Below are 18975 nucleotides of genomic sequence, written 5' to 3'. Positions count from 1 at the left end.
ATATTATTATGTAACATTTGTTTAATGCTTAATATGACAGGGACCCAATAAATTTAGCTGAGGTTGCAGAGCAGAATTTTGGGAAACGTGTATGGCTCACTTCCTGTCTTCCCAGATATAACACTTCCAAAAACAATCTTTCTTCCAGGGGCTGCCCCAGAAATGGAAGCCAAGATTCTTTACAATGGGTCGGGAAATTTCAGGAAATGCTGTGTGTGTCATAGAAACAATCTCAAAAAGAAGACATCCTTCCTATCAGTCTTTCTATACATCTACAACAAAGAAAGAATGATGATTTGAGTATTCAGTGTTTTCATTTCAATGGAAGAAAATCACTTTACAGTGTGTCTCAACTGAACTCCCAAGAAACATGAATTCATCAAATGTATATGACCTTAAAGGGACAGTTCACCCAAAAATGTAAATTCGGTCATCATTTACTCACCCTCGAGGTCTCAATACATTTCTTTGATCTATGTTTTGGGAATAATGCTTCTAACCAAACAGTTCTTGGCTGCCATTGACTTCCATAGTAGGCAATTTTTTTCAAGTGTCCCAGAACTGTTTGCTTTTCTACTGTTTTCAAAATATCTTATTTTTTCCAATGTATAAAGCCATTTTTCCTACTATGGTTGTCAATGGTGGCCAAGAACTGTTTGATTACAAGCCCTCTTCCAAACATCTGTCTCTGTGTTCAAATTCATTTATACAGATTTGGAACAACTTTTCATTTTTGGGGGCGAATTGTTTCTTGAAATGACCATAAGTGGCTTTGTGCTTTCTAAAAGCATAAATGTACGGTGAAGTAATACAAATCTATATACCGAATGCACTGCAAACTATAGGGATATAAGCTAAAAGTAAATACGAAAATAAGTGTGTATTTAAGTAAATATCGAGAAAAAAGGAGTGTAAACTCTATAGACTTTAGTTCAGTGTCACAGTATTATTTAAAGCCAATGCGAAAAAGTATGTAAACTATAATCTCATTATTAAAATGGGTCGTCTGCCCTTCCAATAACATCGACTGGGTGACTCAGACCCCATGAACGTACAGTACGGAATGATACTATAACTTCCACGAACTACCAGGAAGGGTGTGTGGTATTTTGTTAGCAATCCTACAAATATTCATTCGATAGCATCAAACTTGTTGTATGCTGTTACGCAATTTAGTTGTTCTAGAAGAGTAGAAAAGATTATCATTTTAAAAAGCGTTCAGACTTCCAAAGCACCAAACGTTTCAAATCTGTATAACGTGTAGAGCATAACATTAACTAGTGTCTATGTATTCTCCCTTCCTAAACAACAGTAGGTGGAAGATATTAATATGCCAAGTCAAATATGCCAAGCTCTGACCCACAATTCTTCACCGTCTCCACCCAAGACAATAGCTGATACGACCTCCCAGAGTTCACGTAACCATCTGTGACAGCACTTCCTCTGCATCGAAATCCATTTCAAACAGTGTAAGGATCACAATACAGAGGTCGTTGAGTGTGTGAGGAAACTGACCAGTCGGAAAAGCTTGAAGAAGTCGAGATTGGTGTAGAATTTGTCTTCAATGGTCTGAAGACGTTGTGGGGTGAGGACACACATGGCATTGCGCACAGCATTCAGGCCTCGACGGCTCGGCAAAATGAGAAAACGCTCGAGGAGAGTCTGACTGCAGGCGATGTCCTTCAACCTGAGATCAGGAACTCCGTATGCAAACTAAGAAAAGGAGAGAAAGACGTTTTCATGAACGCAAATGCTCAATTTACAATTAGGATAAATAAAGAAAGAGCTCATTTGATTTTCATTCAACATTCCTGGTTGGACATGAGCTCCAAATCAGTGTGCAAAACCCCATCTGGAAAACGTCGTCTCTTTCTGGCCTCCCCCCCTCTCTGTGCCACTCTCTCTTAGCGTGTCCAACCAGCACATTCAATCTTCCTCAGTACGCCCCTGCTGTCTGACTGGCAGCGGCTCTAAGAAAGCCTTCAAAATACTCCACATTCCTATCCCCTACATTTCCATATGAAAGTGGCCCAGACCCTTATGTACGTGTGGGTGGTTGAGGCTCGGCTGGTGCGTGGAGAGCATCGGTGTGTCCGGTCCTATTTCCTCTACACTAGCTCTGCTCTTTGAACAAGGCGCCACCCACAAGATCAAAGGAGAACGTTGGTAAATCACCTATAGGGCTTTGTTCGCACTAAAAATACCCACAGAGAAAAGCATGGATGGAGTGCAGATATCAGGTAAGAGAGGCGTGATTCTGCTTTTGGCTGTGAGTTTGATAGCTTGCCGGGTTCTGGGGTGACAAATGTATACATTACAAAGGGCTCGTTCGGAGAGCTGAGGAGCCCAAACATCCCGTCTGATGCTGAACAAACGGGCACTTGAGAGAGCGCCAAGATTCTCTCAGACTCAAACAGAGACATTCAACTGCACCAACAAAGTGCATTTTCATGCAGAGAAAACTGATGAGTGTTGGTTTCGGCGGTGAAGTCAATCTGCTTATCATTCACAACTTAATTAGAAGATCGCAAAAGGGACGCTTTGGGGTCAATGAGTTCACCGAGTTTCGAATAAGTTTCTTTAAGCATCTAAAAGAAAATAGTGTGGCTGTGTGACTTCCTGGAATACTCATTTTTATTCCTAATTGATATCATACATAACCGTTCAAACGTTTTCATGATCTTAGATTATTTAAATCTGAACGCTCTGTAAAAACGGTGGTACAAAAGGTTCTTCACATCGATGCCAAAGAAGAACTATTTTTGGTTCCCCAAAGAACAATTCAGTAAAAGGTTCTTAAACGCTTCATTACTTTTTTACCGTTTCATAATCTAAAGAACCCTTTTTTAGAAGATGTTGTGAAATACAAAGGCTTTTTGGATGTTAAAGGGTCATTATGGACCCAAAAAGCCAAAAATGGTTCTTTTATAGCATTTATTTTTTATATATTATGAACTCATACTTTTACTCATTGCTCTTATTTTTAAGAGTAAATGATGTCTGAATGCTGGATTTGGTTATGTGTAGAAAAATATTTAAAAGAAAAGTTAAATTACTGCACCAATATTACAAAACAAACGTTTTTTACAGTAAATACATATTGTATATTATATGTAATATAACATGTATATTATATTATATTTTGTATATTGTAAATAAATATGTATAGTCCAGAAAATGGGAACTCCATCAAAGGTGTTGAAGATACTGAGATATTTTCGTAACAAATATATAATGATTATAAATTAAAATATTAATCAATAAGACTTTTTATTATTAGTTATACAAAAATATTTTAAATCATATATTTTTATTTTTTCATATGTATTTCCAATAATTAAATTTGTGTATCACTTACATTACAGTTTTGATGAGTTTAATGATGTTTTTTACGACCGTCAAACGATTAATCGCAATTAATTGCATCCAGAATAAAAGTTTGTGTTTGTGTGTACTGTGCATATTATTTTTTATTTATAAACACATACATACATACATACATTGATACATACATACATATATATATATATATATATATATATATATATGAAATATTTACATGTATTTATTTATATTTACCAACAATTTAAATGATATTTAAATATATCTTTATTTTATTTTTTTATGCTTGTATATTTTTATAAATGCATATTTTGCATGCACACACAGTACACAAACCTTTATTTTTGATGCGATTAATTGGGATTAATCGTTTGACTGCCCAACATTTTAAATGAAAAAATGAATGATGGCCCTAAAACTTAAAATGCATAACTGTTAAAAACACATCTATACAATTGTAATCATGGATTTATAAGGTTCTGAGATTTTTGTCACAATTGAGTTACTCAGATATTCCGTGACAACTTTTTTAAAATTTTGTTTCTTTATGCTGTGTACATTTTTCAGAAAACAAAAAGGCTCTGTCTGCAAAGTCAATGGAATTTTAAAACTGAATCCCGGTCTTTCAAAACTGCTCATAATTTCCAAGGTTACTAATAACATAATTATATATAAGTTCAAGAACATGAAACCTTTAATTTTAAACAATTAATCACAGTTTACCTGTTCAGGTCTGATCTGTGCATTAACCAGCTGATATACCACAGAATCTGTCAGAGGAACGTCTCTTAGCAGGTATGAAGTGAGGGTTTCATCATCCTTCAAAATGTCCTCCACCTTCATGCCTCGACCTGCACATGAACCAAACATAACGTGTGAACAGGATGCCAGAGTGAAGAGTTTCAGCAGGGTTTAAGAATGTGAGACTTCTACACTCGGGACACATTCAGCTGGGACGGCTTTGGCGGGGTTCTCAAAAGTCTGGGTGAACACTATCAGCCCGATGAATGAACAGATAAAGAGCTCTGGTATGCCAGGCATCTGCTAAATTTGTCTTGGGTCTCACTCTGTTCTTGAAGAGAATGGTTGTTTTTGAAAGAAGGAGTAGATGGTGTGAATGAGTGCCAGGAACTCAGAGAGGTCAGTGACCCTTTCGAACGACACAAAAACTAGTTTTAGGCCTTTTTTTGGCCATTGAGGGTCACTTAAGGAGCGGGAGCTACATGTAGGACTGCACTTGAGACAGGTTCTTCTGCCAGAAATCAAAAGTTCATTCATTCTTGCTCTTGGACGTCTTGGACAGCTCTACTTATGCAGTTTCAATCACATTCCGGGCATGCGTCCATTTGTTTTTGTATGAGGAAAGTCTTTTTAGATCTGTTAGCCCAGGAATGTCCGACAAGCTTTATTTGTGTGTTCCTCCGTGAGGAAAACAAATGGAACTGCTTTCTCTAAAAATAATAGCATAGGGGACGCTTAAGCTTCTTAGCATTCCCCATGAAAAGGCCTCTTCTTGGAAATCTGGAAAAGTGGTGTAAACAGCGGGTGGATGGTTGGGAGGCAATAGGAAATTTGCAGACCTGAGATCAGTTCGGGATTGGTCCGGAGTGTGTCCATGAAGTTGCTCATGGCTGTGAGTTCACTCCATAATCGTCCCAACTGCAGGAGCTCAGGATCTTCAAACAAAAGCTCCTGTGAGTCCGCCCAGAACCGAGCTAGTCTGAACAGACAGACATAAAAGTGATAAAACAGAAAATTTAAATCTTGTGAGGTCCTACTTGACCTGCGTCTTTAAGCGAGAAAATAATCCATGGGGGGAACTCACATTGAGTTGTTGTAGTTGGACACAAGACCTGGAGACTCTCCACGGGTAGGATGCTGGAAACACGGGTTGTTGGCATTGCAGAAGATCCCCTGGATCCATGGGAGGACGCCAGCGGAGGGCATGGCTTTGTTTGGAAAATGACCTGAGGACGAAGCAACCTGGTCATTATTACGGACAAAGAAAAAAATCTGAGATCTGTTGCTACGTATGACAACGAACCATCCATACATTCATGTTGGCGGTAGAGGGGGTTCGCTTTTCTCAGCCAAACCAGTCCAATGAATAACAGCACCGGCCACATAATCTCCATAACAAATCGTGCCTGGTGGCAACAAACAATTCATTATAAAAGCACAAGCATAAACAGAACTGTATAATGGTCTGTATAGCACTTTAACATTTAAATATCAGGGTCTAGCTTGCTGTCACCCGCTATGGTGGTCAATGGTGGCCGAAAACAGTTGGTTACATGCATTCTTCCAATCATCTTTCAGGTGAGTAAATGAAGACAGCATTTAAATTTTTTGGGTGAACTGTTCCTTTAACAAATATGAATTCAGCACTGAAAAGATCAAATTAAGACAAAATGATTAAGAAACAAATTATTTGCAACGCCAAGTGATACTATTTCATCCCTTAACTTAAAGATGGACACCCAATATCATACTCCTACAGTATAACAAGACTTTTTTGTCTTTTCCTTTTTTGTGACGCCGGAATCATCATTTGCACAGCCGAGGGACATGGCAGACCCTTTCACCTTCTGTCTTTTGCGGACTGTCCAGTTTTTCCAGAGTAGCAGTCGCACCTGTCTGCTGGTCCCCATGACTGCGTTTCTAAACCCCCACAGGGGTCACACGCAGGTGACCTGTACAAAAAAACAACCACAAGCGATATACTCTTCCATGATTCATCGGGATTCTTCTAACGTAATACGTAGCACTTTCAATAACAATTGAAAGTCCACAGTCAGATCAGCCAACACATCCGTAAGAGATGCCGGAAAAATCATGAGAAGAAACGAGACACTATGAATTGTGTGGGCTGTCCATATAGTTTAGCATATCAGAGACAAACACAAACTTATGTAACAGGTCCGGACGCTCCTTTATATAACACCAATCAGAATTCATTCGGAAACAGTAAAATGACGCATGATTAATGCAATGAAACAGAAAGAACCTACCTCAGGAGAAGAATTGTCTTTTATATTTACATCTGTTGAATCTCATGGTCGTGCAACAGCCGACCGACTGTAGGTCTGCTGCGGATTGAAAGCGGGTTTGTAATCTGATTGATTTAAGCTCCTTTCCCCAGTGTGTGAGCTCTCTCTATGCTGAATTTGACCTGTGACCTTACAAGCAGCCTATTGGTGGAGCGAAAATGGACTATTATAGATTTAATCAGCGCTACCTTTTGACATATTACACAATTAGTTTATATAAAAGGTTGTCTAAGTTAAATATAGGCAGAAAAGCGTGTTGTAATTTTCAGTTCATACTAATGCTTCTGTATATGAAATAGCAATAGAGATGTTATTAACATCGGCCAATAAAATAATGGGATTTCTTGCTTTGAACATACCTCATGTTAGTTATTTGTATCTATTTAATGTTGAGTATATAGTAATATCCACATTGACTAGAAATTTGTAACACACTACACTATTGGAGATCATAGGAATGACTATTTTGTACTCAAAATGAATGATAATTTAAAGACACTTGAGTAAATATACAGGTTTGAGAAACCTCATGAAAATGACCCATTGTTTTACACTGTTACAACAAAATTATCATGATTTCTGTAATAAAACTATGGTTTTGCCAATGGTAAGAAAAAATATGGTTTCTACACTTTCACTATAGACCACTTCAGAAAATGTACACAACGCTATAAGAAACTTCCGGTAACACTTCAGTATGGGGTATATTCTCACTATTAACCAGTTGTTGTTTGCATGCCTAATATTTGCATATTGGCGGTTTATTAATACTTATAAAGCACATATTCTGCATGACCATACTCTACATCCCTAATCCTATCCAATACCAAAACCTAACAATTACCTTATGTACTATAATAACCTGGCACGCCAGTTGTCTTTAAAACTTTTTTAAGAATGGAAAAAACATTTGTTTTAGTGTGACAACACTGCTGGTTTTAATAAGTTACAAGTGTGTATTCTCACATGTACCTGTTTATACACTTGACAAAAAGGTAAGACATCTTGAAAACACTGTTAAAAGAATCAGCTATACATCACAAAACTCCTATAGATACATACAGATGTAATTTTCAAAAGACATCGATTATGCCTTCAACTGGACTAGACTGCAAAACATGAGCACTAGACACTAGTGTTCAGACATAAGACGGGAAACCAGACGGTGAAGGCACTTTGGCTAGATTTGCTTGTTTTGGGTATACTGACATTCCAGTAAGTTAAGAAATGCAAGCGTATGTACATAAGAATACTTTGGACAAACTGTTACAATATCATATGAACACTTAATATATAGAACATGGGTTCGAATGCGCTTCTGAAAACTAACAGAATAAAAATTCCAAAAAATGTTTGAGCACAAAATAAAAAAGTAAAAAATGTACGCATGTAATCACAGGTGGTATTTCCGTTTACTACTCAGACGGATCAGTTGTACATCTGCCTGTTTTTCCTGAAAAACAAAATTAACACTGCGTGTGTTCAGCATTTCAGTAGCAAGAAATGTGTGGTTCTAATCTAATAAGTGCATTTAATGATTATAATAAAGTGACAACACGTAACTGTAACAGCTTGGTCTATTTAGATTTGGTGTAAAACACAATACACAAATATACACAATATATTAAACAAATTGAATCGAAAACACAGTGCCCAACATAACTGTGATTTGCTGTTATAATGTCTTGTGTTGCATTGGTAAATGAATGGTGTGATATATAACACGTTTTAAGTGCGTTACTGTGTATACAGTATTCTTGCCCGAGGGTTTGTTTGATCTTAACAAAGAGTAGACGCAGAATATATTAATATGTAGATATATTCTATAGAACACTTCCTCGGATCTCTTCACAGTCATGGAAACATGTTTCCACATTTACAACGTAGCGCCGTCGCTAAGTCAGAGGTAAATTTGATAGATTTGTCTCCTTTCCGACCCAAGTGGGCCATCCTCCTCACAAAGCCCCACGGCGACGTACGTAACACCATTTTCTCAAAACTGTACATGTCCAAATCTCAGACAAAGTGAGCCTCTCTGTGTTCGAGATCCTGCATACGCCGGGACCGTAGTCTCTGGTACACAGGTCTTGTCCCATTTTGACCGAGTTCCTCCGGGCTGGAACTGGGTGACTGGGGAGGAATTGAATTCTGGGTGTCCTGCTCTGGATAATGTTCTGGGTCTAGATCGGGCTCATCAACTGAGACTTCCACACTGAACCCTTCCTCATCATCATCGTCCTCCTCTTCTGTGCTGTTAGCTGTCGCTTTGCTAATCTTCAGCTCGACCTCTGTTAAAGTTTTGTTTTTGCCACCAGGAGGTTTGTAAAACGTTCCAGGAGGAGGTTGCAGAGTTCTTGGTGGCCTGAAGGCCGTTGGAACGGGGCAGTACTCGCTGATGTTCCCTTCCCTGCGTAAAGTCCTACCGGGCCTCACAGAAACGCTGTAGGGTGTGTTAGCATGAACGGTGCTAGCAGTTTTGGTATTTTCTGACAAAGATATCGTGGTAATGGAAGAGGCAAAAACGTTGCCACCGTCGACCTCGGAGTCGGCTGTAGAGTTTCCCGTAATCACAACGGTCCTAGGGGTGATGTCGTGATGCTTATACTGCTTGTCCCAAGTCCTACGCAATGTCTGCGTATCAATGTAAGACTTCCTGTAATGGTTGGAGACTCGGGATTTGGGTTTCTCCACCTCGGACACCTCCTCGATGACAGGATCGCGAGCACAGTCGTCGTCCTGCTCCACGGTGTTCTTCACGTTACATTCGTCCACCTTTGCCAGGTTGAGAAGGCGCTCCGCAGGCATGCTGATCGGTCGAGTGCCCAGCTTTGGTCTCGGAGGCCGCAGCTGAACTCTGGACAAGTGGTTGCGGCGACTCAAGCCAGGCGAGGTCCGCATTTCAGGGACACTTGATGACAGGAACCTGTTGAGGTCCTCAGCTTCAGCATCTTCAGCTGCACAAAAACATGAGGAGTTGTGTTTAAGTTGTGCACACGATAATTTGTGGGTTTATTAACCAATGAAAACAATACATACCTGTTGCAAACTCTTTGTCAGATCTGATCTTTCCCTCTTTCACCTCGTCCATCAGGTGTGTGGAAGGTATTACCGAGGAATGTCGTTTATACGTCTTAACCTTTTGCTGTTGCTGCTTTGAGACATTTAAGAAAGAAAACGATTTCAAGGGACTTGTATACCACGAAGACCAGTTTAAATATACCTACAAGACCACCTAAGATCCATGAATGGCCCACACGGACCAGTTTAAAAACACAAAAACCCATTCGACCATTAAGAAACTCACCTCTTTAATGTCCACCAGGGACTTTGAATGTCGGCAAAGCAGTTGTTCCTTCTCCTGAGAGGTAAAGCGCGATTTAATGGGGAGCGGTGAGCTCTCTCCTACAGGGGAGGAAGGTGGAAGTGGACTCAGTGGTGTATCGAAGATCATCTCGTAATGACGTATCAAAAGCTCCACCATTAAGGCCTGGTAGGGGTAGTCCACCAGAGAAGAGAGAGAAACCTCGGCATCAGCCTGGCGGGGTTTGATCAGCGTGGGGCCGAAGATGATGCCCAGATTGCTGGCGGTCATTTTGTTCTCATCTGACTTCTCTGATACCCTGTGAGAAAGAATGATGTGATTACAAACCACTGAAACCAGTGTGTACAAATATCGTGTTTAAAACATAAATCATAACTAAGTATTTTTCCTAGTGTAGTTGTAAATCGAATGGATAGATAAAATGATAGTCGTCCAATACAGTGGTTGTCAAGATGCGTGTTTGAGTTAAACACCTGTGCAAGTGCTGCATTAAGAACTGCAGGGTTTTGTAGTGGGCTGGAGGCAGCTGACGCAGCAGGTCTTTGATCTTGAAGAGGACCCGTTTGAGCTCCACGCTGATCTGCGGGATGTCGGAGGCGGGACTTCTTCTTGATGCCTCTAATTCATCAACGATGATGCTCTGACTCTCTTTGGCCAATCCGATGAAGTCGTTATAGTAACGGAACAGAATGAGCGGCTCAGGGAGCTAAAGGAAGACAAATTTATAACAGTTTGCTCCCACTTTACTCACGGGAATGCTAATTTAAGGAGCGTAAACTAGCAGCGAATTCAAAACGATGATTTGTCAAAAGGATGCTTAGAAAACTGTTAAGAAAGAATTTGGGTTATTTGAAAACCATGTTATATTTTTGAGTTTATTGTTTTAATTTTCTACGTTTTAAATTAAATTTTTGTTATTAATTTATTTAGTAGCAGAAAAACTATTAGTAAGGTTAAGTACATACCTGGCGTAAATAAAGTTTAAGGACATTGCTGATGTCATGAGGGTAAAGATCCGAAAGCTCAACTAGATCTTTGCCATTCTCAAAGGCTTGGCAGAGCTTCTCCACCCGCGACTTGGCTCCATTAACACGGTATATTCCCTAAAACAAAACAGATCTCAGTTTAGTCTTGTTCAGCGCTTTCATTTTATAATCTCCAGGAAGTACATAGGATACAGACAGGAAGTGCACACCTTGATGCTCAGAGCTCTGTTTTCAATCTCTGACGTGCATTTTTTGATAACAAAGGGAATTCCATCAGGACTGTTTTTGGCTGCCTGAGCAAAGTCGATGGCGAATAGATGCAGTTTTCCCTGCAGCTTCTTATGTCCACACTGAATGGCTAGAGTCTCCAAACACTTCTTATGACAAGCAAGAGAACACTGAAATAGCAGAGTTATAAAAAATGAATTTGTGCTAATAAACACCTCATACACAACTCTTAAAAAAGAAAGAACATCAGACGTGAAGACAATCTATCGAATGATACGATGAATAATTTGGTAACACTTTACTAAAAGGGAACAAATAACCATAATCACAATTAAATTGGAAATAAAAGTTATGCATTAGTACACAAAACATTTGCATATGTCCCATATAGCAAACTAAAACAAAATATTGTGCTAGAATGAACAAAAGCGCTTGCGAGTAAAGATCATTACATTTTTGAAACAAAAGTGAGACAAGCTTTAGGGAACAAGTTGTTTTTGAGGTTCAGTTGTTTTTTTAAGTGTGTTAAGTTTATAGCATTTATAACTAGCTGTGTATGCAAACAATAAAAGTCTATGAAAGATTATTTAGACTATACATGTTGTGTATGTGTGTGTATAAAACTCACCTCCTCGCATTCAGCACCATGGAATACCACAAGACTGTCACACTCCCTGCATTTCGATGGAGCGCGTAGCTTTCGTAGCTTGTGTGTCTGAGCAGCTTTGGACATTTGTGTATTCCGAAAAGGTCCAGGAGAGCTGGCTGCCTCCGTTACCATTTCATTTAGACCTGGTCACAGACAGCATCGACAAAGAAAAGCGTTTCAGTGTTTATTTTTGGTCTGTGCGTTCAGAGCGGAGCAAAAGATTCTGAAAAATGTCTCCAACAACAATACAAGTGGGAAGTCAACATTCTACGCATAGCACGTGAATTTAGGTAAAAACAATGTGTGCGCTTTCAAATAGCGAGACGCTATTTGAAGATGATATGTCACGTCCAAAGCTCACCATTATCTGATGGAGAGGGTGGTTCTCTGTCATCTAGGTCATCTGCTGAAGACATGGTGCCTGTGGATGGGGTTCTGGGAAGCCTTCTTTTGAAGTCACCTAGATCAAAGCAGAACTGTATTATTATTCTGTTAAGAGAGTTGTTTTTTTTAGAAGATGTTCTCTCGTACTGAAATTGAAATGCATATTTTGAGTAGATATGCACAAACAAACTGTTATCTCCAATATGCTTTATGACACAAGACATATCAATGGCGTGTATTGTATGTTTTGCCTCAAGGGACAAGTGATTTACAGCTGTGTCTTTTGTGTTTCAGCATGCATGTTGTAGGTGTACCCGGGCTTGCTGTTGGAGAATCCATAGAGCGAGATTCACTGCTTCCTCCGGCACTCTCTGAATCACTGCACATGCCTCCACCCTGACTGCTCGTTCTCCAGACGCGGAACGGCCCCTGGATCTTTAATGCTGTCAGAAACACAGACACAACCAAATCATTCAAGATCTATTAAAGGTCCTCCACATTCACAGAGATGCTGAACATGTAGGCCCCGCCCACATCCACTGTCACGGCAATACTGCACAAGTAGGCCCCGCCCACATCCACTGTCACAAAAGCTGTGTACATGTAGGCCCTGCCCACAAACAAATATCACAGCAATATTGTACATGTAGGCCCCGCCCAAATCCACTGTCACAGAAATCCAGTACATGTAGGCCCTGCACCAAAAAAAATGTCACAGCAGTGCTGCACATGTAGGCGCCGCCCACAAAAACTGTCACGGAAAAGCTGTGTGCATGTAGGCCCCACCCACATCCACTGTCACAGAAAAGCTGTGTACATGTAGGCCCCACCCACATCCACTGTCACAGAAAAGCTGTGTACATGTAGGCCCCACCCACATTTCAGTGTCAAAGAACTGCTGTACATGTAGGCCACACCCACATCCACTGTCACAGAAAAGCTGTGTACCTGTAGGCCCCACCCACATCCACTGTCAGAGAAATGTTGTACATGTAGGCCCCACCCACATTCCAGTGTCAGAGAAATGCTGTACATGTAGGCCACGTCCACATCCACTGTCACAGCAATGTTGTACATGTAGGCCCCACCCACATCCACTGTCAGAGAAATGTTGTACATGTAGGCCCCACCCACATTCCAGTGTCAGAGAAATGCTGTACATGTAGGCCACGTCCACATCCACTGTCACAGCAATGTTGTACATGTAGGACCCACCCACCCACCGTCACAGAAAAGCTGGGGGCCGCCCACATTCACCATCCTTGAAATGGTCTACGTGCAGCCGCCTACATTCACTGTCCTTTTTCACACTCTCGTAAACTTTAATGAGATGTCTCGGAGATTTGATCTGTCATTTGTGAAAAGAACAATCTTGTTCCTGAAGGAGATAAACGAGAGCTCATCCTGCGCTACCGATGCCGATCAGCATTCCAGGGAAGTCAGCCAAACTCTTAGGGGATACCACCTAACAACTAAACTTTAGTTGAAATAAACTTTCCATGTTACATTGAAAACAACATGCAACGCAAGCATTAATCATACTCGATGATTTCTTGATTTTCTAAGTTCCGGTAAGGCGTGAACGTAAACGGTGACGTTTTATTCGTTTGCGCTGTCAGAGTTTGTTATGTACTCCCGTACCTTGAATATCGTTGCTACTGTTTGAGCGTCTGTCCGTCATCTTTCCTGTACGTGCTTGGACGTGACTCTCCACCTCATCAGCACTCAGAAAGTCTCCAGGTGCGAGCGACACCTGAGACAGGTCGACCTGAGGTGAATGACTGCTGCTATTCGCTCGCTTTGAGAGAGGCAACCTGCAGGAAACACAAAAGAATGTCAAGATAAGCGAAGACCCTGTAGTCAACACATCTTAGTCATACAAACGCAGTAATACTTTCTAATTGATGTGCTGTCCTAACAAGCCCTGTTCGCACATTGTTTAATAAATAAAAATGTGATTTTGTATCACAGACCTTCCTTCTAAGGTCTTTTCTAAAGGAAACAGAAACGACCATCTCAACCAAACCAAGTTATTATAGTATAAAAAGAGACGTCGCATGACAGTTGCATGTTTATAAAGGGCTGTCTTGAAATACAGATGTCCTGGTTGGGATGTCTGTATTCCATCAACAACCAGAACAAGAGAGCGAGAGTTGAAGAAAAAGGTTTTCGGATGTTTTATTTCACTTTACTGCCCTCTTTTCACGCACTGCAGCCATTTCCTCAGGAAGACCCGAGGGCACCCACACTATTGTGTGACATTTTTACTAACACAATTCTCTCTCCATCACTCATTGGCTTAAAAGTCAAATAGTTGGATGCCGGTTTTGAGGGAAAACATAGAATGACCATTTCACAACAGACTTTCCTGGAACTTTCTGAAACAAAGTAAACTGAGAAAAAGTTTGAGAAGTCCGTAGACATCGGACATACCCCGAGTTCTGTGTGGCGGGTATGTTAAATGTGAAGGATTCCCCTCTGGTCCTGTCCGAGGGGAGACTCTTGACAAACTCCGTGTAACACAGACCAGGTTCATAAAGTTTAGCGTTCTCACAGAGCGACTGAAAGTTGACAGGCAAAGAAACCACCTGGGCCTGCTGCAACTGAAACCAGTTTACGGTCACCTGCACACACAAAAAAAATCACTACAATGAGTCAGTTGACATAAAAAGGTAAAATACTAGGAATACAAGCTACTAGCATCACATAAAAGACATGTGATGTATCTCTTGATGTACCCCTCACACCTGGTTAGGCAGCCTAGGGGCACTTTGTTAAAGCGAGGACAGATAACTGCGCTGCGAGGAGACCAGGTGTGTCCGTTTTGTCTAACTGACCAGTAATAATGAGAGTGTGCGCGTCTGCGAGTGTGTGTGCATCATTACTCACTGCTTTCAGGGTCAGGTCACACTGAAACACAAGCTCTCGTATCTGAGTAACAATCTCGCTTTTAGTGTTGGCCATGTCGACTCTCTTCACCCCGACATCTGTGATGCAGTTTTTGCAATGTTCCCTGGCTTCCTCTGCCTAGAATCAGCCACAGACGTGCGCAATATTTAGATATTTAAACATAATATTTACAAAAGGATATAAAGTGAGATACTTCCCAAAACTTTATTACATAGAAAGAAAAATGTAAAATACAGTGAAAGACTGTGGTCAAGGCTGTTATGAGAAAGATGTGTAATGAAGAAATGAATCAAGACATTCACCGCGCACTGGCATGTCTCAATAATCCAAGAAAATGCGAAAAGGTCTGCAATGTTTCTTTATTTGAGTTGGGGATACAAATACGATAGAAACGTTTCGGCTATTTGCCTTCGTCGGTGTATGGCCGTACAAAAACTCTTTCAATGATATAGTCAATGCACGATTATCTTCTGGTCGATTACAGAGACTACCCCTTAGATTCATAGTTTTACATTTTAAAATATTAACACACAATTCAACAAAGAAATGTTTCAGTGTCTGACCTTCTGCAGCGCCTCCTCCTCCAGCTTGCGTCTTTTTTCCAGCTGTTTTCCGCCCATTCCGATCAGTTCCTCCTCCGCCCGATTGGTGGAGCATTTGGCCTTCTCGTACTCCTCCTGCCTCTGTGCTTGGAGCAGCCGGGCCTTCTTCAGTGCACTGTCGGCTTCATTCTGTAGTAATACACGTTTAAGAGTCTTAAAGTGACAGTAACAAATCTACCGTGGATACAAATCGTGTAAAATAAACCTTATAAAAAAACATGTATAATAATATAATGATAAAATCAACCCAAAACAATGTGCGCTGATGGACCACATTAGACGAAGAAACATAAATTCAACTTGAGACTATTGTGAATTTCATTGATTTCATATTTGGTTCCAACTCTTCTTTCAAGGGAAAGAAGCTTGGCTTCTTAGGGTTATTAGATATTATCAACCAGTTTGCCAGCATAAATACACATTTAAAACCCATTCACACATGGGAACTCGCACAAGAGAATGGCAACTAAAAACTACCTTCATTTCCCTACATTTCCCTACAAGTAGTTTAGGTGCTAAATGACCTCCTACAAAAACGTCACCTCTCGTTGAACTCGACGCAATTGAATCTGATGTAATATAAGATCAGCAGAAGAATTTAAACAACAGGCTGACAGCTGAGGAAACTCCCGGTGAACCTAGTATTTCTCAAACAACATTTTTTTTGTTGCAATATTTCCGTAAAAAACCACACCCACCATTTTCTTCTGCTCTCTCTGCCACTGCTCCTTCACTTCCTTCCTCAGCTTGTCAAGCTCATTTTTTCGAGCTTGCAGAGGCTACGGGGAATGAAACAAGACAATTTGTAAAGAAGTCAGTCAATTTCCTGTCCGTCGATTACCTAATGAGAACTTCTGTGATGAGTTCAAAATCAATTGGGATTGTCGATCCTACCTGCATGAATTTATAAGCCTGGAGCGCAGCTGCCGTTTGCATGATCAGCTGGCTGTATTCAATGTCGTTCTTGAAGGCAGATATGTAAATATCACGGAACGGCATGTGCTCCTAAAATGAATAGCGCAGGCTTGAACAAACAGATTAAAAGCTTTGATAACACCTCTGTTTATATAGTGAAGACTTTTTTATAGCCTCAGGACGGAAGTGCGTATGTTTTCTCATTGTGCTTTTTATGAAAACACACAGCTTAAGTATGTGTCGTATGAAAGCTGACCTGTTGAGTCGCCAGCGCCTTTGCAGATTCGGCCATCTTTGCGTAGCTCTTTGCGCACTCGATGTCTGGAAATAAAAGTGGAGGTTATAAGATTGTCAGTCCAACTGTGAAGTGAATTTGTTTTATATACATAGCATTATATCGACCACGGGCCACATTACTATTGACGTTAAAAAAACAACTGTATCGTTGACCCAAAAATGACAATTCGATTATCATTTAATCACCTTTATGTCATTCTAAACCTGTGTGACATTTTCTTTCTTCTGCTTAACACAAAAGAAGATATTTTTAAGAACTTTGGTAACCGAACAACATTGGCCCCTATTGACCTCCGTTGTATGAACAGAAAACCACTACATAAAAGAAAAAGGCATATAGAGGTACTGCACAGCACAAGGGTAAAAAAATGATTTAAAATCACGCATTTAAAATAAGAAACTGTGGCATGCGAGCTCAGAACAAACATACATTATCGCTGATGTGGGTAGTTTTCGTAACACTTATTTTTTCAGTTTTCAGTTTCATTGTCATTCCTGTGAACTTGCCTTTAACCTAAATGAATGTTTTTTTCTTCTCAAGAACAAAACAGCATTATCCTCCTCATCTATTACTGTTCTATAAACATGCCAGATATAGCACTCAGATATCCATAAATGCCCAACCCGAATCACTCACCCATATTAAGACGTTTCTCCACCCAGGCCAGGAGCTCCTTGGTGTATTTTGACCAAGCTTTGGCATAGAGCAGGGCCGACTCCACCCCGCTGTCACTCCGGAGTAAAGCCCCGTCCATCTCCTCCAGCCGTGAGGGTGGAGAAGGACCTGTGAGAAGGGTGGACACACAGCCGTACACATTTGTGAGGGTTACATGGTACATGTGTGTGTGAATGTGTGAGAATGACAGGTTGAATCTGTTTGTTGACCTTGAGGATGTATTAGAGTGGATTGGAAATAAGCAGCCCAGCCAGGATTTAAACTGACAGCGAGTTGAGTGCCGAGTTTATACACATGCGCCAAGAAAAGAAATCTACTTCGAGTAAGATTATTGGTTGAATTCCAAGGGAACACACACATATTATACATTGAATGTCCAGTCGCTTTTATACCAAAGGGATCAATTTAAGATATGAAATGTGTTGGTAGGTTTAGTGTTGACTTTCATGTATCAATAACCGAAAAGCCCACTCGCACCTGGAGGGTCATCTTTTTCCGTTCCGCATCCGCCAGACTCCACTGTCAGGTTTTCAGAAGACTGAATATAAAACAAACACAGACGACAATGAAATAAAGTCGGCAGCGCTAACAAACAATCCAAGACAGAAAAGGAAATGAGCATTATCTGCCATATCTGATTATCTGAAGTACACAGTCACAAGGCCAAAGCGTCACTGGCTTTTTCCAGTGAAATATCTCACAGCGGATTCCAAACAGGAAAAGCCTTCTCCTCCAAAAACAGACCTCGTTTCTATTTTTCTCAGCCGAGGTTTACACTCTCTGACCTCTCTCTCTACAGCCACATCCCTGTGACGTGCAACAGGACCACCTGTCGATCGGATTAAAAGTGCGTAACAGTGGGAAAACTCACCCTGCTCCTGCGGGTCATAGGAGGGCCTGAGGCTGAACCGTTCTCTACATCTCCCATAAGGAAGTCAGACACTCTGAGAAGCGAACATGAAAGGCAGAAAAGGGTCATGATTAAAAAACAAATACATACGTTGACAAAATGTAGAGGAATGCCCTAAAGTGCTGCCTCTGTAGGTAGCTCAGTAGGTTTAAGAACAAAGCTCTAACTTGCACACAAACACTCCTGATGTTAAAACAACAAGCCCACCAGGACCACAGAGGACTGGTGTTATCTCGTAAAAAACAGACATAAGGTGAACACACATGCGTCTGACTCAGAGGGGCAGACTATCCTATGCAGATGTTTTTACCACGCAGCTATTGTTTACAAATGACAAATCAGACACGAGTCGATGACAAAGCCATGAATTCATAGTAAAGTATCATTTAGAAACTGTGTGCTGTACTTACACATTGCCAAACGTAAAGGCCAATGTATCTATAGAAGTGTAGATCTCAGAAAAGAGGGTCTGTTTATTGTCCTCGCTCACTTCCTTGTAGTTCACACCTGTTTGATATGATGGAAGCGGCAAAATATGAGTGAAAGATATCAAGGGATTTGAGATACATGGATTACAATTTAAAATGCATAATCTGTTATTATTGTACATGTAACATAAATACACAAGATGGGATCATTCATAGTTATGTGTAATTGTTCTCTGAACCTTTTACAGTTAAAAAAGTGCTTTGAGATTTTGAACT

At 40.5% G+C, this 18975-nt stretch overlaps 2 protein-coding genes across 5 annotated transcripts in view; both read right to left on the bottom strand.

The window, feature by feature from the left end:
• The window catches only part of abca4a (ATP-binding cassette, sub-family A (ABC1), member 4a), a 30650-nt gene extending 24182 nt beyond the window's left edge, over positions 1-6468 (bottom strand). Inside the window, 7 exon segments of the mRNA XM_079488009.1 lie at positions 1516-1713; positions 4066-4193; positions 4923-5062; positions 5168-5309; positions 5396-5489; positions 5928-6035; positions 6354-6468. Of these exon segments, the coding sequence (XP_079344135.1) occupies positions 1516-1713; positions 4066-4193; positions 4923-5062; positions 5168-5309; positions 5396-5489; positions 5928-5993 (768 nt within the window). The 5' untranslated portion in view covers positions 5994-6035; positions 6354-6468.
• A 784-nt stretch (positions 6469-7252) lies between these two features.
• arhgap29a (Rho GTPase activating protein 29a) overlaps positions 7253-18975 on the bottom strand; it is a 32421-nt gene continuing 20698 nt past the window's right edge. For 2 of the 4 annotated variants that reach the window (XM_079488315.1, XM_079488317.1), the window contains 20 exons: positions 18682-18778; positions 18233-18305; positions 17839-17899; positions 17323-17469; positions 16645-16709; positions 16368-16478; positions 16172-16252; positions 15435-15602; positions 14851-14988; positions 14395-14585; positions 13603-13775; positions 12276-12404; positions 11939-12037; positions 11557-11720; positions 10910-11098; positions 10680-10817; positions 10188-10420; positions 9697-10012; positions 9429-9543; positions 7253-9346 (listed from right to left, as the gene is read on the bottom strand). In XM_079488315.1, the coding sequence (XP_079344441.1) occupies positions 8409-9346; positions 9429-9543; positions 9697-10012; positions 10188-10420; positions 10680-10817; positions 10910-11098; positions 11557-11720; positions 11939-12037; positions 12276-12404; positions 13603-13775; positions 14395-14585; positions 14851-14988; positions 15435-15602; positions 16172-16252; positions 16368-16478; positions 16645-16709; positions 17323-17469; positions 17839-17899; positions 18233-18305; positions 18682-18778 (3626 nt within the window). In that variant the 3' untranslated portion in view covers positions 7253-8408. The remainder of the gene's footprint in view (positions 9347-9428; positions 9544-9696; positions 10013-10187; positions 10421-10679; positions 10818-10909; positions 11099-11556; positions 11721-11938; positions 12038-12275; positions 12405-13602; positions 13776-14394; positions 14586-14850; positions 14989-15434; positions 15603-16171; positions 16253-16367; positions 16479-16644; positions 16710-17322; positions 17470-17838; positions 17900-18232; positions 18306-18681; positions 18779-18975) is intronic. The other 2 variants (XM_079488316.1, XM_079488318.1) reach the window with 1 other exon arrangement.

The sequence above is a fragment of the Barbatula barbatula genome (genome assembly GCF_947034865.1).
Source record: "Barbatula barbatula genome assembly, chromosome: 23".
In the NCBI taxonomy this organism is placed as follows: domain Eukaryota; kingdom Metazoa; phylum Chordata; class Actinopteri; order Cypriniformes; family Nemacheilidae; genus Barbatula; species Barbatula barbatula.
The sequence above is the reverse complement of the archived record's forward strand: the minus strand, read 5'-3'. Positions and strand labels throughout refer to the sequence as shown.